This window comes from Mesoplodon densirostris, chromosome 10 (genome assembly GCF_025265405.1).
Source record: "Mesoplodon densirostris isolate mMesDen1 chromosome 10, mMesDen1 primary haplotype, whole genome shotgun sequence".
NCBI classification, from domain to species: Eukaryota; Metazoa; Chordata; class Mammalia; order Artiodactyla; family Ziphiidae; genus Mesoplodon; species Mesoplodon densirostris.
Window position 1 is genome coordinate 12,641,754 of NC_082670.1, and position 19,209 is coordinate 12,660,962.

The 19,209-nt window shown below is 39.7% G+C and overlaps 1 protein-coding gene across 3 annotated transcripts in view; it reads right to left on the bottom strand.

Annotated features, from left to right (window-relative positions):
• Positions 1–19,209, bottom strand: part of DTNBP1 (dystrobrevin binding protein 1) — a 124,781-nt gene that overhangs the window by 69,704 nt on the left and 35,868 nt on the right. For all 3 annotated transcript variants that reach the window (XR_009533581.1, XR_009533580.1, XM_060110541.1), the window contains exon 6: positions 13,511–13,643. Coding sequence is in view for 1 of the 3 variants with exons in the window: in XM_060110541.1 (XP_059966524.1) it covers positions 13,511–13,643 (133 nt within the window). In the remaining 2 variants the exon portion in view is untranslated. The remainder of the gene's footprint in view (positions 1–13,510; positions 13,644–19,209) is intronic.

The following is a 19,209-nucleotide window of genomic DNA, read 5'->3' on the forward strand; positions in this document are numbered from 1 at the left end:
CCCAGAGTGGTATTTCTAGATGCTCACATGTCAATTATACTTCAGTGAAATTACCAGTACAATTAGCCTAAAGCTACTATTTTCAGTTTTCCTGCCCTATTAATGGCTCAAAAAAGTTCTACCAAAATTTAAACTATTAAAACACTGAAACACTTATAGACATAGAGCATTTTAATGTCAGCTAGGAACCATCTAGTATATGTAAGAATCAGTTTATAAAAGCACTGAACAATTTTCCCTCCACTGATAAATATTAAACAATAGATTTTAAAATCTTTAATTAAAAATCATCCAGAATAGGAGCAGTGTTTTCCACTTTTAAATGAAAGGGGAGAGCATATATCAAAGGATTGAAGTCCACAGATCATCCTGACACAAAAGGTCCAAGCCTCCAGGAAATCCTCTGGTTTGTAATTTTGTCAGTGTCAATTAGCGATGCTGAAACACAGTTTCCTGGGGAAATGTAAAGCCAGGGAAAATAGATGAACAATCATATAACAAAACATTTTTTTAAAAATAAATCTATTTATTTATTCATTCATTCATTCATTCATTTCTGGCTGTGTTGGGTCTTTGTTGCTGCGCATGAGCTTTCTCTAGCTGGGGCAAGTGGGGGCTACTCTTCGTTGTGGTGTGCAGGCTTCTCACTGCAACGGCTTCTCTTGTTACAGAGCATGGGCTCTAGGCATGCGGGCTTCAGTAATTGTGGCATGCAGGCTCAGTAGTTGTGGCTTACAGGCTCTAGGCACGCGGGCTTCAGTAGTTGTGGCTTGCGGGCTTAGTTGCTCCACGGCATGTGGGAATCTTCCCGGACTAGGGCTCGAAACCGTGTCCCCTGCATTGGCAGGCGGATTCTAAACCACTGTGCCACCAGGGAAGTCCCCATAATACAAAACTTTTTTTTTTTTTTTTTTTTTTGCGGTATGCGGGCCTCTCACTGTTGTGGCCTCTCCCGTTGCGGAGCACAGGCTCCGGACGCGCAGGCTCAGAGGCCATGGCTCACGGGCCCAGCCACTCCGCAGCATGTGGGATCTTCCCGGACCGGGGCACAAACCTGTGTCCCCTGCATCGGCAGGTGGACTCTCAACCACTGCGCCACCAGGGAAGCCCAATACAAAACATTTTTGACAAAGAAGTCAAAAGCAAGTTTTTTTCATGTTTTCCTTCATAATTTTGTAATTATATTTTTCTCATTATCAGTACTAATAATTTTGAGGAGGCAAATTCATTTAGTAAAGGTTTGTTATCCTACTCAAAATATGAGACATTTATTTTTTATTTGCATGTACATTTTACTAAAAATCTAGAGCTATTTTAGATTCTCAAATCAGTATTCCACACTGCTAATTGCAATACCCTTCATGTTCCAAAACAGTTGACTACAATGAACAGCTGGCTGGTGGAACTGGCAAGGTGCCACTGAAAAGCCAATATTCTTGTAACAGCCAAGTGAAGATTCTTAAATCAGATGGTCATCTCACCCCTTTTTTTCTAAAAATACCAACTCATGATAATATTGCCCCAGCACCAGAGTTCATTAACTAAGAAAAAAAGAATGTTATTTTCAATCCTATCATTTAAAAAAAAAGAGTGCAATTGTTTCCCTTGAGCCAATAGCCCAGCTTCATTCTTAAAAGACTAGGTACAAAGTAAACATGCCTAAAACCTACTTTATACTCCAATAATGGGATGAAAGCCGAAATAGGCCTAGCAGAAAGGCAACATGTATCGTAAGAGAATATCCTGAAGAGATACCTTCAATCTACTTCTTCCTGATGCCCTCGTGTGAGCAATCCCCTAAGGCCACCAAGGGGTGGACAAGATGACGGAACACTCAGTTCAGTATTTTAAGAAGTAATTCTTTTCTCTCTGATTACAGTCTTTAGATAGTGTCTGCCCTCCTTCTTTTAGAACATGCAGCAGTAAACAAAATTTCAAAAAAGCACCTCCTGTTTTAAAAAGGTGAAACTGGGAGTAATGATTTCAGACATTGTTTTTCCCTTACTCTCGCCCTGAATACTAAAAACCATAAAGTGAAGAATCCAGTGTCTACTTTGTTAATGAGTCACTGATTGCCCAACTGAGGGAAGCTTTCATGTGGAAGGGAAGCTTACCATGCCCACCTTCCAACCTTCTGGCTGCCTCATCAAAGCAATGGAAAGCTGCTATGAGAAAAGAGGAAAGGTGAGCAGGGTGCTCTCCCTAGACCTCTGTTTACAGGCTGTCATGACCCACGGCAGTTCATGAAACTTCCTTTCAGGAAGTAATCCACTCCTGTACCCAATTCCTAAAAAAGAAGACTGGCTGAGGTAGTGGTGGGACAGATGACGGTGGTTTAAGGTAAAAATCAGTAGTACGGAACTTTTAAAAAACTGATAAAGGAAATCAGTAGCACTGAAAGCCTTGAAGTGTTGTAATTTTTAGGGCAAACTCCACAACGTCAGAGGTAACAGCATCTGGAAATACAGAAGATATAAGAGAAGGGAGGGAAAGGCACGTCAAGCAGAGGTAACGGTGAAAGTGAAGCCGTGGAGGCTGAACGGTGTGGGTTATCTTTAGGAAGGAACAAATAATTCAGAACGGCAGCTGAACGAAGGGAAAGTAGTGGGAGATGAGGCTAAAGAGGTAGAGGATTCTGAGGCTAAAAGGATTCGGCTTTATTTTTAGCAGGAGAATAACTTGAGCCAATCTGTGCTTTGGGAAGAACATTCTAGCTGTGATGGATAGATGTACTAACAAGGGGGAGAATAAAGCAGGGAGCACTCAGGAAACTATTAGAAGAGTTTGAAGAAGAGCTGATTAGTGCCTGGAAAGGGCAACATAAGTGGCAATGGCAATGAAGAGAGGGAGTCCAATTTGAAAAACGCCATGGAGAAGACTCAACAGACCATGGCAACTGATGACATGGGCATAAGTACATAACCATGAGAGTTCTAGTCTGGATCACTGGAAGGAAAGGGAATTCGTTAACAGAAAACTTAGGAAGAGGAGCAGATTTTGGAGGGCAGTGCATGAGTTCAGTTTGGAGCTTAATGAAATAATCTGGAAGGTAGGAAACCTAAGGCTGGTGATGCTGAAAGACATGACTCCCATCCCCTGAAACCCACTCAGGGATTCGGCTCCCCCACTGCCCGTTCAGTCCTGAACCTACCCCAGCTTGGCTTCCAGACCCCACCACTGCACAGTGAGGGTCACCAGCAATCACCAAGTTGCCAAAGGCAATGCTCACTCTCAGTTTTCATCCGAATCCCTCAGCAGAATTTGATTCCTTGAGAAAGTTTTCTCTAGTTTTTCTCCTTCTCCCTCAGCTCCTTCTGCTACTTCTCTACCCTTTCCAGACCACTAGATGCTGAAGCTCTGCCAGCCTGGTCCTGGGCCCTCTGCGTAACTTACATTCTCTCACAAGGCAATTCATTCAGTTATGCAGCCTTAAATACCATCCACATACTGACTTCCTGATTTATACTTCCTGTCTTGATCTCTTCTTTGAGCTCGATGCAAATGCAACTGCCTATTTGAGAGCTCTGCTCAAAGTGTAGCAGGCGGGCCTCCCTGGTGGCGCAAGTGGTTGAGAGTCCGCCTGCCGATGCAGGGGATACGGGTTCGTGCCCCGGTCTGGGAGGATCCCGTGTGCCGCGGAGCGGCTGGGCCCGTGAGCCATGGCCGCTGAGCCTGCGCGTCCGGAGCCTGTGCGTCCGGAGCCTGTGCTCCGCAACGGGGGAGGCCACAACAGTGAGAGGCCCGCATACCGCAAAAAAAAAAAAAAAAAAAAAGTGTAGCAGGCTTCCCAACAATACCTGTAAGAGAGCCTGTTCGGGCTTCCCTGGTGGCACAGTGGTTAAGAATCCATCTGCCAATGCAGGGGACACAGGTTCGAGCCCTGGTCTGGGAAGATCCCACACGCCGCAGAGCAACTAAGCCCATGCGCCACAACTACTGAGCCTGTGCTCTAGAGCCCGCATGCCACAACTACTGAAGCCCACGTGCCTAGAGCCCCTGCTCCGCAACAAGAGAAGCCACCGCAATGAGAAGCCCGCACATCGCAATGAAGAGTAGACCCTGCTCGCCGCAACTAGAGAAAGCCCGCGCGCAGCAACGAAGACCCAACGGCAGCCAAAAATAAATAAAATAAATAAATTTTAAAAAAAAGAGCCTGTTCTTCCTTCAGTCTCCCTCATCTCAACTCATGCCATTACCAAGTTCCTCAAGCTTTGGTTTATCCATCTCCCTCCTTCGCCACATCTGATCCATCAATATATCCTAGGGCTTCCCTGGTGGCCCAGTGGTTGGGAGTCCGCCTGCCGATGCAAGGGACACGGGTTCATGCCCGGGTCCGTGAGGATCCCACATGCCGCGGAGCGGCTGGGCCCGTGAGCCATGGCCGCTGTGCCTGCACATCCGGAGCCTGTGCTCCGCAACGGGAGAGGCCACAGCAGTGAGAGGCCCGCGTACCGCAAAAAAAAAAAAAAAAAAAAAAAAAAAAAAAAATATATATATATATATATATATATCTCCTAATAATTCTATCTCAAAACATATCCTGAATCCATTTCTCCCCAGCGTCACTACTGTCATGATGATAAACATCGTGCCTTGGATAAATATTCATTTTCTCATACTGAATGTAATCTTTGATCATTCATTCAACAAAAATGTACTGAGCCTTAGACACTAGGAATAATGTTAGGAATAGCAGTAGGAATCATGCTCAGGTTGGGTTCTACACGTTCCATAACCTCAAGGAACTTTAGTGAGAGGAGACCGAAGTAAAGCAACAGTAAGAAACTGACGTCATAGATTAGTGCTCTGACGATGCCAGCCATGCTGAGGATCTTCTAGGAATACAGAAGAGGGAGCAACTCACACACTGTGGGTTGCCGGGAAAGGCTTCCTGGAGGAGCCAGGATTGAACTGAGTTTTGAGGGAAAGTATAACTGACGATGACAGGTAACACCGATTGAAAGCATGGCAGATGCTTCACTCTTGACCATTATTACGTCACACTCGCAGCTAACCAAATGAAAAAGCATAGATGACCAGGAGTTCTAAGTTCTGGCTACTCTCCTAACTCTTATCCAAGTTCACCTTTTCCATGAAGATATCCTTCACACTCAAATGGCAATCTCCCCTTACCTCAACTCCTATAGCACTCAGGTCCATCAGTTTTATAACACCTGGTGCACTGTCTTGTAATGCAGTGATCTCCATGCAGGTATCATCTCTACAATTACACTGCAGAGACCCTGCAGTGCAGAGATCATGTCTCATCCGCCCTGATCACACATGTGCACAGAGTCAGACACAACAGACGCTCAGCAAGTCGTGATTATCAAGTACTGTGGCTGCAGAATGACCAAGAATAGCTGCTTCTTCAAAGAAGCCTTTGCTATGACTTGGGAGGATTTTATTCTTTATAAAGAAGTTTGACCACATAGTCTCTCATCTGATAACAGTGTGTTTGCCTCTTGCAATTTCAAAAATCTGAGTTTCTTCTTTTTCAAAGTTTAATAATATTTTCAGAAGATCAAATAAGTAGAAAGAATTGAAATGCCTTCCTTTAGATTTTACCATATTTTAAATTGTACTCAATTCAGCAAAGGCCGTCACAAAATTTAGCATAACCCTGAAACTAAAACATTCACCAAATAACACCAGACTCAAAAATCTATTATTTCCAAAGGGTGAAACTGCTATTTAATCATTTTCTCTACAGGGGTTGAGTTATGAGGGCAGGAAAAAAAAGAAAGAAAAAAGCATCACATTAATAACTAAATCTATGGAGTGTTGCAAGAAGTATATTAAATCTGTATACGTATAGAAATCAACTAAATCAGACCCACAGATGCAAACTTAATAGATTGGAACCACTGGATAAATGTCTCCATAAACACAATCATCTCACAGATGGAAGCACACTTTCTCTAAACACTAAACTGCTTCGCCAGGACAAATCCATGATAAAAACCGAACACAATGATTCTCTATGGCAAAATACCACATTCAAAATGTGAAGTGCAAAATCAACTCTCACATTTTTCTTCATATTTGAAAATGTTTAGGGGAAATTTTTTTAAAAGTACGATCAGCAATACCTTCTGTATTGAACACAGTAGAAGAGCGTCCCTTTGTTATGGCTGATGGACAGGAAAATTCACAGGAAAGATCTTACAGGACCTCTTTCACAAAAGACCGGCTACTGTTCACTATTACCCAATCTTTTGTTTCTTAGCATTCTACAGACATGAAAATGTGTACCCTTATGCACTTGGTGCGTTTGTGGTTAAGAGGGTAGAAAGTGGATGAAGGTGGGGCTGGGGGAGAGCTGGCCTACCTGCTTGAGGTAATTTTCACAAAACTGTATCTTAGAAGTCCCTGCTGTCATTTGCTCCTTACACAGGTACCGTGGAGGGGCATGTGTTATAGAACAAGATATTTTTAATACGTAGAATGGGAGGTGGCAACAACCAAGAACAGAACCCAAGAGAGTAACAGAACTAAAGCATCTACAATGGCAACTAGACACTAACCTACAGTAGAGAAGAAAATTTAGGATATGAGTGTTATAGAAGTAAAAAAAAGGACAGTTTCAAGAGGCCAGGTAAATAAGGACTGATGTGTCAATAGGCTTAGTTACCTAAAGACCTAAGAAGAAAAATACAGGTTAAATATTTAAAGTGCATCATGGATTTGGTCCCCATGAGTCTTAATATCACACAACTTGTATACGATCCTTCTCTAGAACAATACTTTGACTTCAGTGTGCCATGCATCTTGTCCATTCACAAGCAACCTGTTAGAATGATCTACCTTGTTGGCTATTAGATATTCTTGTATTTCTACAAATATTCCTCAGCTTTGTTCTGGGATACCGTTAACTTATTTGGAAACAGTTTGATCTTTTTGATGCTTGATTTTATGATTAGTTAAGGTCTGGAAGAGGGCTCAGTCAAGGGCTAACTGTACCCCTGCTGAAGGACACGCTCCTGCGTGCTCTGCCTGGTACCCCAGGAATTCTAAGCTTCCTCAGTCTGGCCGCTGGGCTCAGGCACAGTGTGAGGATGTGAGCACCGGGCACTGCTAACCGACCCTTTTGGACGATATTCTCCTCCTGCCTCAGGTGGTTTCCTCACATGAATTACCGGGCCTCTGCTGAATATTCAGGGGAGTTTTCTGCAGATTTTCGGTATCCTCTCTCCCTGGTACTGTGTCCTGTAAACTCTGGCTGCCTTGGGTCCCCAGGCGCTCAGCTGTTCTTCAGTTCAGAGAGTCTGCCAGGCTCTACCTGGGCCCCTCCCTGCACTTAGCCTGGAAACGCTCAAGGCAGGATGCTGGGGAAACCACCGGGCTCGTTCCACCTGTTTCCTATCGATCAAGGAGATCACTTCTCTTCTTTGCCCAATGTCTTCCAAAGTGTTATTTCATTTATTTTGTCTGTTTTTTGGCTGCATCAGGTGGGAGAGTAAGTCTGGTCCCTGTTATTCCAGCTTGGGAGGATCCTTTCTGTAAAAGCACTGCCTGAAGGAAAGCTCTCCTGATCTACTTTCCATTCAGCACCCAAACGGATCTCCATGCAGAACCTCGGGAGCTAGTTATTGCCTTTCTGCCTATCTCTGTTGGACCTTCTTCTCTGTTGTTCACCTTGGAGAATGCCACTGGTTTCTTCTGTTCTATTCTCAGCAAAGCCAGGCCTGTGGCAAGTCTCCCAGGCACACCATCCTCAACTCTCTGAAATGGAAGAACAGGTCAGACCCGTGGACCACAGCCTGTCTAATGGACAGTCAGTTCTTGAAGCTCAGGAGTTTGGTGGGTTATTCTCTAGAACATAAGATGGTCAAACACTACTAAAGATAACATCTCAAATAAATCTGTTATGCTTCGCTTTAAAGATTTTCTAAACTTAGTCTACAGTCCACATTAACATAAAAATAAAACACAAAGAAGAGCATAGTTCCTTAGCATTAGCTGTAATACATAAAGCAAAAGGAATAATGACTTTCTCAAAATATGCCTGGGCACTGAATCTTATCAACAGAAGCAGTGCCCCCCACTCACAGGAGAGAGTTTCTAAGAGATGACAATTAAGTTTCAAATTCTAAATGAATCAGTGAAAAATGCTTCTAGAGTTTAGTATGCCCCAAAGCAGATTTCAAGTCCAATGGAAGACTGTGTTAAAATTATGAGTCATTTAGCTGAAATACTAAAATCACACTGTTCTTCAAGATGTAGCTATTTTCAGAGAAATTCTGATGGTATGCTGCATATTGAAGAGGAAAACAAAGGATCCAAAAGTCTGGAAGTAAGAAATATTTTAATTAAATCACTCACATATAACTTTGACTAAATTATTATGAAAGAATCTCAATAATCATTCTAAGGAATATTATGGTGGTACTGAAAAGATGACAACTTTAGAAAGCTGAATTTCTTTTTAGCTTTACTTCATTCTTCTAAACGTATCTGTTGCTCCTCTGCTTGGAAGGGTGTCATCCTCCATCCCTGTGTGGCTGCCTCCTTACTCAGGTCTCAGCTCTCACGTGTCCTCCAGGAAGGGCCTTCCCTGCTCACCCCAGCGAAGCAACCCTCCCCACCTCTATAATGTTATTCTGTTTTATTTTCTTCAATATAATTGTCTGAAATTATCCTTTTTTAAAATCATGTACAGGGACTTCCCTGGCGGTCCAGCGGCCAGGACTCCGCACTCCCAATGCAGGGGGGCCCAGGTTCGATCCCTGGTCAGGGAACTAGATCCCACGTGCCACAACTAAGACCCAGCACAGCCAAACAACCCAACAAATAAGTAAGTTAAAAATAAATAAAATCATGTACACATTTATCATCTATTTCTCCCCACACCCATGACTACAAATGCTAGCTGACTCCCGAATCTCAAGTCCATTTCTCTAACTGCTAGCTAGACAATGTAAATGGTCTTAGGTTCTTTATTTTGGCTCATATATTCAATATTAACGCTTCTTACTTGATGAAAAATGTATTCCCTATTGGTTATGAAAACCTATGCAAGGCATCTAGAAGTTACACTTGTATGGCTAACTCATCTTCTGAACCATACGACAACCTAACTACTGGTACCAGTACTTGTCTTTGCCTACAGCCATATTTCATCCACTATACCATGTTTTACTATTGATCAAGGCAGTGTCTATTCCTGTCCATAAAAGCTATCAGTAATAGCAATATCACTTTATATGCAGAAGAGTTATTAGAAAAGCTATTTATGGGTATCTTCCCCCTACAATTATACAGTTGCTTATATGTCACTTTCATTAGATAACCAGCTGAAGTAGGATGTCCTTTTTCAGTGCAGAAATACTTAGGTTAAACCATCTATTCAAATGTTTTTCAAGGGTAGATACACCCCTAGGGGTGTTCTGAAGCTCTCTGTTTCCCTCTGCCCACACTGAGAATCTGCCATAGTAAGCCACATTACTGTTGGGATGGGTCACATCCCTCCTTTCACAGGAGGCAGGAATTTATTCTGTGCCGGGAACTTCTATCAAATATATGACAAAATATCGTATATCCGTTCTCAACTACAGATGCGCTGATATCAACATCTGGGATGGATTCCACTTATTCCAATGCAACAGTCAAAGAAAAGAAGACCCTGGCCTTGATGCTGGCCCCTAAGCAGTAACACAATTTCATGTAACTCAATCTCCTCCCCAGTCTCTGATGGGAGCAGAATGAGAAAGTGCATCGGAGCCTATCGTAGACACGATTAGCACTGGAGGTGTGTGAGCAATTATCCTTCATTCTCCCACTCTCTCCATCCCCATCTAGTTGTCTGATCCAGATTTTCCAGAAAGCTAGAGTGGGTACACTGTAATACACAAACACAAACACACAAACACACACACACACACACACACACACACATCCAAGCTTTGTATTACACATTATCTTCTTCAGAGCAAGAAAAGAAAAATCATTAGTTTAGTTTGTAGGGCCCCTTGTTAAAGAGGAAAGAGGCTTATTTCTAAGAAACTCTTCCCTTGTGGACCACATAATAAAATGTTTAATTTGGGGTCTTTGAAAGTTTTTCAAATGGTGTAATATAGGATATCAAGTCACAGAATTTTAATATGTATTAGAGATGAATTGGTTCTGTAAGCAAGTAAGTTGTGAAATGCTGAGTCAAATTTCTCTACTATAGGAATTCTCAGAACCCTTAATAAACTGACATGTACTACAAAGTTCCATGAGGCAAATACAGGGTAAAGTGTTTCTGGAACTTATTTGATCATGGAATGCCAGTGGCTACCTTCTCAGTCCACTGTTCCTGTAAAACACTTCAGGGAATGTTGTAGCTAATAAAAAATTTCTAAATTCAATTTTTATGTTTATCAAAATAGTACATGTACATTCCTTAAGTCAAACAGTACCCACAAGGATTTATGATGAAGCAGATTAGTTCCTCAGCTCAGTTCTCCCCACCTTTCTGTCCTGCTTTTCACAAGCAGCTACATTCAACTCTTCTAGAGATTTCTTCCGGTATTTACCTCCATTATTTCTAAATAATATGCCAATGCATATATTTATTCATTTTTTTCCATTTACTGACACTAGCCTTCATAATATTCCCAGTTTTGATAACCTCTGGATTGAATAAAAGTAAGAAGAAGCTTAAAATGTAAATAAGACATCTCTGAATAGTAAATATTCTACATAATTTATTATTGGAAATATATTTTTTGATCTACATTTGACTGAATAAAACTACTTCATTCTCAGTGTTGTCAACTCAAATTATTTACACTACAACTGATTGTTAATCAGCCATATATGTGTGTGTGTTGTGTGTGTGTATGTGTATTAACTAAACAAATTGATTCCAAAAGGTTTCTTTGAAGAAGATAGTTCATCCTTTTATATGCTGAATAAAATAAGTTAAGAATTTCAGGAAGACCATGCATATACAGTCAACTAATATTTGACAAGGGAGCCAAGAATACTCAATGGAGCAAAAACAGTCTCTTCGAGAAATGGTGCTGGGAAAATTGAATATTCAGGTGTAAAGACCCCTATCTTACACCACTCACAAAAATGAGCTCAAAATGGATTAAAGACTTAAATATAAGACCCCAAACAATAAAATTTCTAGAGGAAAACAGGGAAAAAAGGCTCCTTATTATGGGTCTTGGCAATGATTTTTTGGATATGATACACCTAAAGCACAAGCAACAAAATAACAAATAAACAAGTGGGACGACATCAAACTAAAAAGCTTCCACACAGAGAAAAAAATGACCAACAAAATGAAAAGACAACCTATGGAATGGGAAAAAATATCTGCCCATCATAAATCTGGTAAGGGATGAAGGTGAATTGGATGAAAGGAGTCAAAAGGCACAAACTTCCAGTTAGAAGATAAATAAGTACTAGGGATGTAATGTACAACATGACGATGACAGTTAACACTGCTGTGTGGTATAAATGAAAGTTGCTAACAGAGTAGATCCTAAGAGTTCTCATCATAAGTAAATCCCCCCCACCCTTTTTTTGTATCTAAATGAGATGATGGATGTTGACTAAACTTTTTGTGGTACTCAATTTACAATGTATGTAAGTCAAGTCATGATGTTGTACACCTTAAACTTATACAGTGCTGCATATAAATTACATCTCAACAAAACTGGGAAAGAGTTTCAGAAAGATTACAGTTTATATCGATAAACAGAATTAAGCAATGTTTCATCGTCAGTATTTCCACTATTTGTATTTAGAAAGGCAAGTTAACTAGAACTGAGAATCACCAACGATTCTGTAAGCTAAATGGACCAGCTTTTATTTGGCCCTTTTAACAAAACTCTCCCTTATCTTCCATAACCCTGCAGGAAAGTATATCATTATCTCTATTTTACAGATAAGAAAGCCAAAGATAGGTCATTTGCAAAAGGTCATATAGGTAGGAAGTGCCAGAGAAGAAAATCAAGCTTAGGTTTTCAAGGACTTTTCACAATAACCAAAACAAATCATATTACTGTTAACTATTGTGAATTAAATCAGTACTTATCATTTCAGGATAAAAATATGATTTCAAGCTAAGTCACAAGTCTAATGTCTTATTAGACAATCAGATGCAAAATATTTTGGCATCTATTAATAAATATTTATTTTATGAAGATGCTATGAGTAACCATTAACAAATATCTACATATATAATTTTTTTCAAAGTCTTGGAAGGTCCATCAAAGTACTAGTTAATTTAAATTTCCCACCTTTGGTATTTCTCACTGAAACTGTTAGGTTTAAAACCTATTATGACATCTTACATTAATCTCATGCAGTCCTTGAGAAATAAAGTAAATTTTATAATTTTTTAAAATTTGGCCTATCAGAACATGAAAAATTTACCATTATTTTACCTATAGATTTCAAGCTACTGATTATGAACTCGTAGTCCTCAACTGGCACACTATTTTTTCCTACATTATTTGAGAGTAACAGGTGCTATCAACAAATCTGTTTATCATATCTAAATTTACTAAAGTTATGTAATTTTTTAAGAAGTCTTTCAAATGCTTGTCAAGAAAAGCTTAACAACAGGATAAAGTATAAAGGAAAGTGAACAGCTTGCCCAAGAGCAAAGAATTAGTTGAAGCCAGGACTTGGGTCTTCCGACTAATGACAGTGCTCTTTCTACTACACAATTCCTCTAAATACCTCTAAAATGATATTTCAATTATGTGAAACATGCTAAGACTTGTCCAGTACACTTTGGCTTTTACTCAAATTAAAGGTGAGGCTGTTTTCCAAACATGAAGTTGATTTTCATTTTGTAACATATAAATTATAATGTACTAATTATATATCTAATAAATCTAAGTCACTGGGTGAGAGTGAAGAAAAGAATGACAAATAAAATTTCCAAGTTCCAAATCTTATTACCCATTTCCAGTTCAGGTTAGTCTAATGAAAATAATCACCGTAATAACTACTACTGACAGAGCACACACTGCATCTGATAACGACCATCTCACTGAACCCTCACAACAACTCTAGGAAGCCGGTACAATATTATCTTCACTATAAGCTACACATGTTGAGGCTAAGAGATTCAATAACTTGCTGAAGGTCTCACAGACAACATGTGACAAAGCTGCGCCCCTTTCCACAGCCTGAGCTTAGGTTCCTTTTCCTCCTGCTCTAAATAAAAGAGAAGAAAAGGGGAAAAAGCAGCGCAGGATCTGCCACTTGGAGAAAATGAGGTCGGGGGTTCTACTTGATTGGGAAGCTCTGCCCATTGCACTTCTCCCCTCCACCATCTATCCCAGCCTTAGCTTTCCAGAACTCATCTTCAATAAAACAGCAACAGATAGTGGTACCAAAAAAAAAAAAAAAAAAAAATCATGTTTTGGAAAGCTTATTAAATAGATTTACCTGACACCTTTGTCTTTTATCAGTCCAAACTTATGAACAGTAGCATGTAAAGTACTGTGGAAAACTTTGAGACTGAAAATGAATATCATGGTCAATTTTTCAAACTCACCTCTTATTTTTCTTGTAATTTTCCAGGTGTTGGGACTGCATATGTTTGTATCTTTCTAATTCACACTGTCCACATAAATCCTCCAGATTCAGCAGGTGGTTTTCTACCTCCTCAAAACTAGCCTCTAAATGAGCTGAAAGTATATAAGGTCAAAAGAAGAAACAAACGTCAAAAATCAGAATCCTTGATCATGGAGAAAAGAAAAAGTGTCCAAAAGTTAAAAGTCTGAACTGTTGAGACTGTTCTGCATTTATCTAATATTTTTATTAAACTTTCTTGAAGCAAAATAAAATGTACCAACAAAACATACTTCAAATTATCTTTTTTGAGTATATTTTTCTATCTCGAACATTTTTAAGGCAGAACTTTCCAGAATACTTTAAATACTTTATCAACACTTAGTAAATCAACTATACTTCAATTAAAAAAATACTTTATTAACCAGGATGAGGAAACAGAGTATCCTGATTAATCTAATGTATGATATCCTAATGATCCCATATACCACACACGAAGAGTCAATTTTCATATGCGAATATAGCAAAGTATAATTAACACGTTATACCAAACACAATTTAATATCTGAGATTCCTAGTTACTTTAGCATTTGTTTTGCCTTGTACAGGAGATATATAAATCTCCAAGGCACTGCACAGATGTACAAACACTCAGGAAGCAGTGCTCACTGTCCACTGGTCTTTCAACAACTCAACTTTGCCTCTAGGCCACAGAGCTTTGCAGCTTCATTGGAACATGGAGATAATCTATGTCAAATCCTTCATTTAAAAGATTCAAGCCAAAGCCTGCAGAAATTATTTCAGAGCTCTGCCCAAGGTCACCTAGCTAGTGAAGAGCAGTCAGGAATCAAAACTGAGTCCCTCTTACATAAAATGATTTCCAGTTGATAGATGTGTAAGTAAACCAAGACTTCATAGTTATAAGGGTGAGGACTGGTTGTTTTCTCAGACAACAGAAAAGTTTCAGAGGTCAAAGATTTTAGAACTCAAGCAGCATGAGGGCCATTTACCAAATACTCACCACATGGGCCGGACACTGGGGTACAAAGATGAAAAAGATAGTCCTTGCGCTCAAAGAACTTAAAGTAGAGGGCAGGCATACTTCAGTGACAACACTGCCTGACAGAGCTTGGCTTGAGGTGCTGTGAAAACTCAAAGGAGAGGCATCTAACAGAGATGAGGGAGACCGAGACTCAGCAAGAAATGTGACTCCCACGTCTGGAAGTCCCAGCCGTCCGAAGGAAGGGGCCTCGAGGAAGGAGCAAGCTGGCTGTGAAGCTTTCCAGCCTTGGTTTCATTCAGAAAGCTACGATACAAGGATGGTGTGTCTAATCCCTTCCCTTGTCCACTAGATTGTCACGTGACTTTCTAAATTAGCTTCTGTAGCACCTACATTAAGTGCAAATGCCCTAAATTTCAACTTGCAGTTTTAGGTTTATTAAGATACATATTTTGTCCGTTTTTAATTGATCTGCTTGATCTGGAGATCTATTAAATCCAGAAGCATTCACATTTTCTAATACCCTAAATTTTAACTCTACTAAATATCTATGCTTATAAAAACTCCCGCTTTTATTTGGTAGAGTCTAGGACTTAAAGACATGGATTTGGGGAGAAAATAAAATTTTACTGAAAAGTTAAAATGTGATGACAAGTAGTTTAGCATTCCTCTTCAAAGACATTTTAGGTAATGATTTTTATCATATTGATCTATCACTGTAGATCATGGCAAGTCTGGAAAAGACTGATAATGCAGTTCATAACGGTTTGGAATCTATCTTCAGGGGTAACATACAAGAGCTAATATATGTGACTATGGAAAGAAAGCCTAACCAGAAACAGTGTGCAAAATCTAAGTTTTAATCAATGAAAAATTATATCTACGATTTTAATAATGTCATAAATGGTACATAAGGAGTTTATGTGGCGGGAAACAGGCAAAATGATGCTATTATGTTAGCTGCTATTTAGATTATTTTTTGCTATTATATTAAATGGAAAAATGACTAGCAGCCTCAGCCTGGGAGTTCGTGTTACTGGCCCTGAAGAAGCAATGTTCAGCTCATTCTAATAGCTAATAGGATTATTTAAAGGCTATTTCACTTTGATAAGTGATAAGAACTAGAATAATTACATTTAATATGGAATCCATTCAGCTCTAAGCTACTTGGTTCCTTTAGCATCACGCATGTTATCCTTAGCATACAGGGGGCTGGATAACAGTGAGGCTTTGATATGTAGGCCAACAGCGTCATGTTCCCGTGCTGAATGGCAAAGCGAGATTTAAAATGCTCGGGAGAGTCAGTGGTCACTGTATGGCTGCTGCCAAACTCGTATTTATGTCCTCCCCTTTAAAAGTTGTGGCCAGGGACCCTCACTCCCTGGCCACAGCCTACTTTTCCAACCTCACTACCACTCTCCTTCAGGACTGCTCACCACTCCGAGGAGGGTCCTGTGTGTGCCTCTGCCTCTCCCGAGAGGTCTCTGCTTGCCTCCCTGCCCTGCATCTCCCTGGCAGGTTCAAGTTGGAGCCCGCCCTCCCTCCAGCCTGCAGGGCTCTCTCCCCTCTTCTGTGCTTCCACAGACCTATGAGCCCTGCCCAGGACTTATACTCTGACATTCTACCACAAGTTGTGTACTCTTACCTCTCTCAGGCATCTGTGAATGTCTTAAGCATAAAGACTGTATCTTTGCATCTTTGTATCCCCTAAAACCTAGTCTGCTGAATTCAATTAAAAAGGGTTTCTGGAGACAGAATGATTCTATTACTCTAAAACATAAAATAATAACCAAGAAAGCAAATCTATGATTCATGTTCATCTAATTTAAATATTAGGAGGTTATCCTAAATTTTGTAAACAAGTTAAGTTAACCATGGGCAGAGAACTTTAAAAACATTAAACAAGATGGTAGTTTGTTATCAGTGTATCAAATCAGGCCCCACTACCAGTGAGTTAAAGCAGAAGAAGCAATGGAACTTTTCCATTTTAACTCTTAACAGGCTTGAAGTCAGTAATAAAATACAGAAGAATTGTATTGATGAACATAAATCTTCTTCCCTTTCTTATATTAAAAACTTTTTTAAAAAACCTCTTTAAATAATAATTATAAGCATATATATGGTATGTATTCTGAATATTTTATATTGAATTTAAACGGGCAGAAATTTAATCTCCCCATCACACCCTGCTCATCTCCGGTTAGGAAACGAGTTGCAGATATGAGTCAATCTGGTAACCAGACCTAGAATGCACGTACATAAAACACTAGCAGGCCTCTGTGGACACAAATGTACCTTTTTATAAGAAATTCCAGCCTCACCATTTTGCTCGCTGTAACAACAGCATATGTCTCATTTAGTGATCAGTGGAAAAGATGGGTGGAATTTTATTGGGAAAAGCCATTTGGGAGAGCCTGACAGCTGTGCAGGAGAGAACGTCACAAATCTCTGGGAGGAGACCATCCCAGAGGAAGAGCCACTCTGTTTGGAATTTTCCTTTGGGCCATTTGTTTCGAATACATATTATCGGTAGTGTAACCACCGACAGAAGAATGGAACAGCATGTTAAAATTCATAATTTCACACTTAAATGAGTATTTTCTAGCAAAAATAATTAGCCTCCAGGAACAAAGAAATCTTTGACTGCAAACCCACAGGTCACAGAGGCTGGGTACTAAAGGACCCCAGGAGTCTTCAACAAATACTTTCATTACTTTTTGTGTAATAAGGTAATGATGGTATGATAATAAGGAACTTTAAGAAATGCATTAAAAGCCATCATGGAACAAATGAGATCTGTGTAGTATATACTAAAAGGTGTTGAAAGAGAGTTAATGAGTCTCTTGAAGGGTCTAATCTCAGAACGCAACCTGGACAATTAGATAATGTATTTCATGAAACCCTAAAAACTGTGACAGCCTCTCTGCTAGATGCACTCTCAAACTCTGTACAGAGAAAGCAAAACAGGTCAGATCAAAAGAAAGATGCAAGCTCAGTATAAGGCTGTCATTCTCTTACAGCACTTTGTTATCTAAGAATTAACAGAATCATCTGTTCTAGACAAAGGTAACAGTCTTTTTAAGTAGGTCATACAAAATAAACTAAGCAATAGAGATACTAAGCAATAGAGATAACTCAGAAAAGCCCTTGACATTTTAGACTTCAATATAGGAATAGGATTAGACTACCCTCTAGTGGAAGTTCAAGAGAATTCAATAAATACTTTTCAAACATATGACCAGTTTTACGATAAAATGCACAGAATAAGAAAGGGTACAGGATGTGGAGGACAACATTCCCTTTTATCCTTACACACTGTCTTTCCATGTACAGAACACGACACTGTTGTTCTCACCACATTTCAGGCTATGGTTTTACATTCTATTTTGCAGGACAAGCTAAATTACATAACATCCATCCAAACCCTTCTATCAAAGACAATGGATTTATAAATTTGCAAAGGCCAGAGAGACTCCCAGTAGAACGTCAGCCTCCTGGGGGCAGCTGCCCGGTCTTGTTCACTGCTGTATCCCCAGAGCCTACAAACGGCACATGGCACTCAGCAGATGCCTAATACACCAGGCACTGTGCTGAGTGCTTTACACCAATCACCTCCTTCAACCCTCCGACTACCCTACGAGGCAAGTACTCTCACCCTCAATCCTGCAAGCGAACTAAAGCTTAGAGAAATTATGAAACCTGCACAGGGTCTCACAGTTAGGAAGCTGTGGAATTGAGATCCAAATCCAGATCGGAGAGCCAGTCCAACAGCCCTTATTTTCCAATTCCCAGCACACCTTTATCATTTCTTTTTTAAATGACAGGCCTTACCAGTAATTACCTATTACACAGGCTTTTGTAAACTGGATGGATCACACTCCATTAAAAAAAACATGAGTGGATTATCTGTTCTTACTTAATTCCTGAGGGAGCATGTAATCAGGAGTCATATTTATTAAGCCACAGGACAACACAGCTAAAAGCATCATCAAAGGTTCCAATTGTTCACATCATATTAATCCCTTATTCTTTAATAAGGGCAGACCCTCTAGAGAGCAAGGCAAGACTCAAAGGAGTTAAGTAGCCTGGGAAGTGGAGGCACTGATTGGATATGGTATTAGGTTTGACAGTGAAAGGGTAGAAAGTTCAAAGAAGCTAAAAGAATCCTAACATATAGGTCAGTTACCATTTTCTTCTAAGTTATTTTTATTTTTTTATTATTGCTTGACTAAACCTTGTAATATTATATCAAGGTATTTAGGTGACAATAAGGAGTCTTTGGAAGTTACCCCCAAAATAAAGGAATCCACAGTTTATGAGCAAGCATTTTAAAACCAATGATTCGAATACCTAAGAATGATCCATAAACTCATTAAGATGAATTCGCAAAATATATTAACGATATAGATATATATTTATACAACCTACCAGATTTGGCTTCAAAATATTTTCCTGAGACAAAGGCAACAAAAGCAAAAATAAACAAATGGGCCTATATCAAATTAAAAAGCATTTGTACAGCAAAGGAAACCCTCAACAAAACGAAAAGCCAACCTCCTAAATGGGAGAAGATATTGCAAATGATATATCTGATAAAGGGTTAATATCCAAAATATATAAAGACCTCACACAACTCAATATCAAAACCAAAAACAATCTGATTAAAAAATAGGCAGACGACC